This window comes from Sander vitreus, chromosome 15, assembly GCF_031162955.1.
Source record: "Sander vitreus isolate 19-12246 chromosome 15, sanVit1, whole genome shotgun sequence".
In the NCBI taxonomy this organism is placed as follows: domain Eukaryota; kingdom Metazoa; phylum Chordata; class Actinopteri; order Perciformes; family Percidae; genus Sander; species Sander vitreus.
Genome location: NC_135869.1, coordinates 12,450,158 through 12,457,487, shown reverse-complemented (window position 1 = coordinate 12,457,487; position 7,330 = coordinate 12,450,158). Strand labels below are relative to the sequence as shown.

The 7,330-nt window shown below is 39.1% G+C and overlaps 1 protein-coding gene across 1 annotated transcript; it reads left to right on the top strand.

Moving 5' to 3' along the window:
- The first annotated feature begins 3,632 nt into the window (after nt 1-3,632).
- phb (prohibitin) lies at nt 3,633-7,148 on the top strand. Its single transcript, XM_078269996.1, has 7 exons — nt 3,633-3,733; nt 4,298-4,389; nt 5,219-5,380; nt 5,716-5,858; nt 5,957-6,073; nt 6,167-6,262; nt 6,411-7,148. The coding sequence occupies exons 2-7, from the start codon at nt 4,305-4,307 to the stop codon at nt 6,621-6,623; spliced, it is 816 nt and encodes a 271-aa protein (XP_078126122.1). The 5' UTR covers nt 3,633-3,733; nt 4,298-4,304; the 3' UTR covers nt 6,624-7,148.
- The last annotated feature ends 182 nt before the right edge of the window (nt 7,149-7,330 follow it).

Sequence of the window (7,330 nt, the reverse complement as noted above, 5' to 3'; positions counted from 1 at the left end):
TCCGCGCGAGGGGGCGACCAAGTGCCGTCTCATTACGTAGGCAATAACAATATTTAACAATAGGCTAAACTACAGTGTGTGTGTGTGTGTGTGTGTGTGTGTGTGTGTGTGTGTGTGTGTGTGTGTGTGTGTGTGTGTGTGTGTGACTGCAGCCTTAATCAGAGCAGGACTTGCACAAGCACCTCTCCATTTGGCCACAATTAATTTCCTGTACTCGCATTGATTTTTAAAGACCTATTAGTTGGAAATATTGTAGAAATGTTCTATATAGGCCTACTTGTGGGGTCAGCTTTGTGGGGCCAAAACGCTGGACCCCACAAGTTTAAAGGGCTGTTTGAGGGTTAAGACTTGGTTTTAGGGTTAGAATAAGGTTATGGTTAGGGTGAGGGTAAGGGTTAAGGCTAGGCATTTAGTTGTTATGGTTAAGGTTAGGGTAAGGGGCTAGGGAATGCATTATGTCAATGACGGGTTCCCACAAAGATAGTGAGACGCACTGTGTGTGTGTGTGTGTGTGTGTGTGTGTGTGTGTGTGTGTGTGTGTGTGTGTGTGAGAGAGAGAGAGAGAGAGAGAGAGAGAGAGACCTGGCTGAACCATAGACAGTGAAAGCAAGTCAAGTCAAGTCAAGTGGGTTTTATTGTCATTTCAACCATATACACTGTATATAGTGAAACGAACAACGTTTCACCATGGAAGTGGTGTTACACATTTAAAATATATATTTTTTAAAACACATATACAAACGACATTCGAGACAGGCTACATTTAGTGCACACACATTATAGACTATACATAAAGTGCAATTACTACTTAAAGTAGAGCATTTAAGACAGACAAGGGACAGGAAAGAAAACAGACAACAAAAGACAGGGCATAAATAGACTTGAGCACTGATTGTTATAAATGAGGTGAATGTTGTTGAATATATAGAATTTAGCAGCAGCAGAAGACAAAAAAAGTGCAGGAGTGCATTTCAGTTCAGTGTGAAAAATTTGCATCATGTCATGCTTGAGGGAAGAACATAGACAGAATGGGGAAGAAGTTCTTCCCCATTCTGGAGGTGCAGGCAGTTATACTGCGGTACCTTCTACCTGATGGCATGACAGTAAGGAGAAGAGTGCAAGGGACGGGTGTGTTGTGTCCTTAACAATGCTTATGGCTTTGCGCAGACAGTGGGTGTTGTAGATGTCAGAGAGGGAGGGAAGAGAGGCCCCAGTGATAACTGAACTGATCAGTTTACAAGTCACCAAGCTGGTTCACACACATGGGGGTGACGGCAGTGTACATTTATTCAAGTACTAAGTAGCCTACAATTTGGAGGCATATTTTAGGCTAGGTCTACTGAGACCCAGCCCATTGACTTGTGTCCACTGTAGTGGACATTGGAGTTTCATCCCTCTCCTTGGAATCTTTTGTGCAAGTCTCTTAATTCCTGCTGTACTGTACAGAGGACATCCTGGGCTTTTCAGTGATATGTCATTTGATTGGCTGGGAGGCTGGGAACCGCCTCTATCTTTCAATCCAAAATGGACTGCATGGGAACAAGCACATTTTATGGAAAGATGAGAGGTGAGGCAAATATTTTTTGTCTATGGTTTTGTTTCTATGATAATCATATATTTTCTTGTTCATTAAGGTGTTAGGAATCATATATTTAGTTCTGATAGCAACTAAATTATGTGTCGTTCGAAAAAGTTGCTATTTTATGAATGTCTATTATAGTGGACATCAGGACTATCTTCATGTAAATAATGACTCCACATTGTCTTAGGAAACAGAACTGAAGCAGAAAGAATTATTTATCAAATAGTTGAGAGAGATTCAGATTTGGAGTTGTCAGATGATGAGAGAGATGAGGATGAGTTTCAACCAGTGATAGAAGACGGTGATGAAGAAGAGGAAGATGACGCAGAAGGCTCAGTTGAAGGGACAGATGCAGACACAGACACAGATACAGACAGGGATGAGCAGGAAACTTGTCGCCCTCTGTGGGTCAGGAGTAACATGTATGTTTGATGCAGTTCAACAATTTTAAATTCAACTGCATTGAGTATTTAAACTGTTATTACCTATCATTTATTATCATTTTTTCCTTCATATCAGATTTGCACCTGGGTTACCTGGGCTTCCTTTGTGTCAAGATGACCCTACAACATGTGCAGACTGGAATCCAATTGAATACTTAATAGTAAAGATATCCTTGCAAAATGCAAGGAAAAGGATTCAAGAATGATAAATGTGTCTATTTTGTAATCAAAATGTCTGTATTCTTGGATGATGATCACTCTACAGCCTAAAATGTATGTATTCTTGGTTAATAAAACTCTATAATCTGGTAAAATGTATATCTAACAAATGTGTCTCTTTTCGTACTCAAATGATCCTGTTGTCCACTAGTGGACATGCTGTAAAATAAAAATAAAATTAAAATTAAAATGTGTAAATTGTGAGATTTTTTTTTTTTTTAACCCTAAACAGGTATGGAATCACAAAAAATATGATTAGGAAAATACTTATTTTCCTTGGTTTTCAGGAGGATATAGGCTACTTCTACTCCACTACACGTCAGAAGGAAATATTGTAACCTACTTTTTACCCTACTACGGTATACTTATCTGACAGCTTATTATTTGAGACTTTACTTTTTTTTTTTTAAAACAGATGATAAATATAAAACAGTGCCTTGTTAAAGATTAAACCATGGTTTCTAAACTTGTTTGGCTATAGCGACTCCTTAAAAAGCAGTATGGGGCTCCTTGTCATGTATTTTATAATAGCATTTCCTCGAAAGACAGATTTTCCTTCTAAACGTCTCAGATGCTCTCGTTTAAATACCTGTTCAGGCCCAAAGTGGTAAAAGTATACAATATTTCACAAAAAAAAGTCAAAATATGAATACAATTTAAATACAAATTTAAAATTGTATAGCTTTGTTTTTTCATCTTTTCTACCCCATTTATCATGACCCTTCCGATTTTTACCTGACCCCTAAATTGGGAATCACTGAATTAAATTACCTAACTGTAGCCTAGCCTATAAAGTAGCTAGATCTAGCTCCACCTCAACTAGCTACAAACTATACTTACATTACATTGCTGCATCAGTATTAACAGTCTAATAATGGAATGTAACAGCCTAATATATCAGGCTACTTTTACTTTTGACACTTTAAGTAGGCTACTTGTGTACTTTAACTCAGTACAGAATCCAGGACTTTAACTTGTAATGGAGTATTTTTAACTTCTTGTAATGGTATTTTACTTTAGTAAAGATCTACTGATCATATGCAGCCATAACAATAGCTAAAGGAATGCAGTGATTTGAGCGATCTTGACCTTATAAACACAGAATGTGTGTAATAGCCTATGGTTGAGGTCAGTCTGACAGACACACAAGATTAAACAATTATTTAATTTGGATCCTCTTTTTGAGATTAAAAAGTTGAATTGATTGCCACACTGTACAATAAGGTTATGCTTTCAATACCTGAAGAACTGACGAATGAATAAATGAATCATCTGAGGTCCACCAAAACCCTAAAAACAGTAGGTGGCAGTAATGCCATATTAGGTTGAATACCACTCACTTAACAAGCCGTAGAAGAAGAGGTCTGTCTTTTGTCCAATCAGAGGCTGCGTTGCTATATGCAGTGCGCATGCGCTGTGGAGCAGATATTTCATGTGTTGTACGCACGTCGTGTCCGGTGGAGGTCATAGACATCTGAGCAAAACTGAGGTGAGTTATGATATGCAAACGTGTGCGTGACTTAATTGTATAGCCACATGTGTGAATAGCAGTAATTATAAAGTGAACTGGAGACTGCTTTTTTTTTTTTTAGATCTATAAAATACGTTATATCATAGCTAGCTAAGTGTTGAGGTGAACACGAGCAACCCTTTTGCATCAGCGATAGATAACATGCGTAACGTAAGTCACCCGGGTTTACTTTGTGGACCAAAGCATTTTTGTAATTTTAATGTATCTCAAATGATGGAAAAAGTAGTAGTATTTTATATCGTAAACGCTAAGATACAGTGCTCGATTTACTCGGCTTAGCTTGCCAGCTGTCTTAATATACCGCTAGCTGTCAAGCTAATGCTAGCTAGTGAGCTAAATTAGCTAACAGTGTTCGCTAATTTAGCTCACTAGCTAATTCACCCACAGCCTTGGCATCTCTCAAGGGGTTTATACCGGCTTTTTAAACACCCTCACAAACACGTAAATGGTTTATACTGCGCAGGAGTAATGTTGGTGATGTGTACTAATTGTATCAACCTCTTGTCTTATTTTCACTGTTAGTGAGATCATGGCAAAGCTGTTCGAGTCTATTGGGAAGTTGGGGCTGGCCCTCGCCATTGGTGGAGGTGTTGTGAACTCTGCCCTTTTCAATGGTGAGTGCTGTCAATAGGACACCTAATAACCCATAACGTGCCAATTTACTCTTTTTGACCTTTACATGTGATTCATATGTCCTTGATGTTAACACTGCAGCACTCAGTCACAAATTCTAATCAATCAACTGAGCAATCAAACTGATTATTTTATTACAGCTGTTCACATTGAATCATACACAGTACAACATGTAGTAAAAAACGCATGCAAATTAACAAAGCACAAGAAACAGAAGAAAGCATTTTCTGCTGCAAAACACAAATTAGTAATTTGACAATAAGTAGAATAGAGAAATGCATTGCACATGTTGAAATATCCTAAGTCTAATAAAACGCAGCTGAAGAAATACTTTTACCTCTCACCAGTGATGTTTGCAATTGAGGCAACTTTTTGTTTTTTAAAGTCAGATTGCGTGATTCTGATATTTCAATATTCATCTAGCGTGTTTTTTCCTGGAAACTTCTTATGTGTTGTAACCATAGACTGTAACACGACCAGCATTTCTCTAAAACTTGTCTTTTGTATTTGCAGTTAGTTTCTTACTGCTGAATGTGTGTTGTCAAATGCATGATGAATGTATTTCCTAAAATATGTCTAATAAACCCGATAACAGTCATAAAGTAATGTTTAGCTCTTCAGCAATATAATTCGTATGATTTAAACAAATGGTTTGATGTCAAAGGTTAGGAAAACACTGCCCTGGTTAAAGAAAAGAAAAAATCAACAAAACATTTGACAGTTGTAGAGCTATAAACTATACTGCTATAAAAACCTGTATGCTGTACACAGACCCCTTGGCAGAGAGACTCACTATACTCCTTTCTACAGTTGATGCAGGGCACCGGGCTGTGATATTTGACCGGTTCAGAGGTGTGCAAGATGATGTTGTTGGTGAAGGGACCCACTTTCTCATTCCCTGGGTTCAGAAACCTATAATCTTTGATTGTCGCTCCCGTCCACGCAACGTGCCAGTCATCACAGGCAGCAAAGGTACATCAATTAGCTACTAAACCGTTGTTGTAAACCACTGTAATGTTGTCCTCACTTTTGTTGATAAACCTTCTGTCTCTTAAAACACAGTAGTCTGAATGGGTTCACAGATACAACTAGCCTATTGGAAATGCTATTAAGGACAAAAATAAGCTGGCAAGGTTAACATCTAATGTTACCTAATGTAGCAATGCTATATGTTAACATTAGGTCTACAAGCTGTGCAAAAATTACCTAAGAATGTAACTTATACTGCATACAAAATTCAGTTGTCACTTTCACTTGTAGGCCAATATGTGCAGTAAGAGTTACACTTTAATCATTGCCCCCAACAGATCTGCAGAATGTAAACATCACATTGCGTATCCTCTTCCGGCCGGTAACCACCCAGCTGCCACGCATCTTCACCAGTATTGGTGAGGACTATGATGAGAGAGTGCTGCCATCCATCACCACAGAGGTCTTGAAGTCTGTAGTGGTGAGTATGAGTCAAAAATAATTACAAATAAACAGATGACGGTTCTTGTTATAAGTGAGCTAAAAAAACTGACTCTTCCACTGTCTTTTTTTCCACAGGCTCGGTTTGATGCTGGTGAGCTCATCACCCAGAGAGAGCTTGTGTCTCGGCAGGTCAGTGAGGACCTCACAGAGAGAGCCAACACCTTTGGTCTCATCTTGGATGACGTTTCACTGGTATGAAGCTGCTGGCAAATTTTGCAACATTGTCCATGTTATCTTTTTAGTTGGATATTAAGTTGGAGAAATAATTGTATTGTGTTCCTTCAGACACACTTGACATTTGGCAAGGAATTCACAGAGGCTGTTGAGATGAAGCAGGTGGCCCAGCAGGAGGCTGAGAGGGCACGTTTCATTGTCGAAAAGGTATTTGTTTTATTTTATAACACAGGTCATCCCTATACTACTAGTGCATTCAGAAATGCGTGACAGTCTCCATGGGGGAAAGGGTGGATGGTTTATTACAGTTAATGTGAATTAAGGCAGCTCACAAAATCTTTTTATCCTTTTTAAGGCAGAGCAACAGAAGCAGGCGACCATCATCTCAGCAGAAGGAGATTCCCAGGCTGCCTTGCTCATTGCCAACTCCCTGATGGAGGCTGGTGATGGTCTGGTAGAGCTACGTAAGCTGGAGGCAGCTGAGGACATCGCTTTCCAGCTCTCCCGCTCCCGCAATGTCACTTACCTGCCATCAGGACAGCGCACATTGATCCAGTTGCCCCAGTGATAACCTCATGTGTAGCCCACTCTCGCTGTTATAAGGGCCATGGAAGGGGTGGTTGGAGGATTTAATAAAGGACATTCAACTTCACACCCATTTCTCCCACGCCAACTCTGGACTGGGCTCTGCTAACTGCAGGATGTTGGGAGACAGAGTGAGATGTCTGTGATGGATGCATTTATGAAGTCCAACCATGTGTAAGGAAGTGGAGGTTAACCTATATATATATAAAAATTGACAATGTAGTAAATTCTCAAAAGATTAGTCTTTGCTACATTGTTTCAGAGCACTGCATGTGCAGAAAGCACACAATTCCTTTAAAAGATGAGATGATGAAAGTAAATGATAAATGCCATTACTCTGTTGTATGTTCCGGAACGTTTCCTCAAATTGTGTAACTACATATATTCAGATCTGTAATGAAAGGCTCTCCTTTTGATTCACTGACATAACCGACTAGAGATGGTGTATTCATTTAACTTTAATTCTTTGTGTTTTGATTTGCCAGAACGATTAAATCTCTTGAATAGATCTGCTTTCTAGCAAATTATTTCTTCATGAATAATATTGCCCCTCCCAATCAATTGGAATGTGCCTGTCAAATAGTAGGGGATGATCCTTCATTCTTTACAGTCGTCGCTGTGTCTTTAGTTTGTGGAGAAAGTGTACGCCCCATGTTCCAGAAATGGCTTAACGCAACAATAAAATTGTCT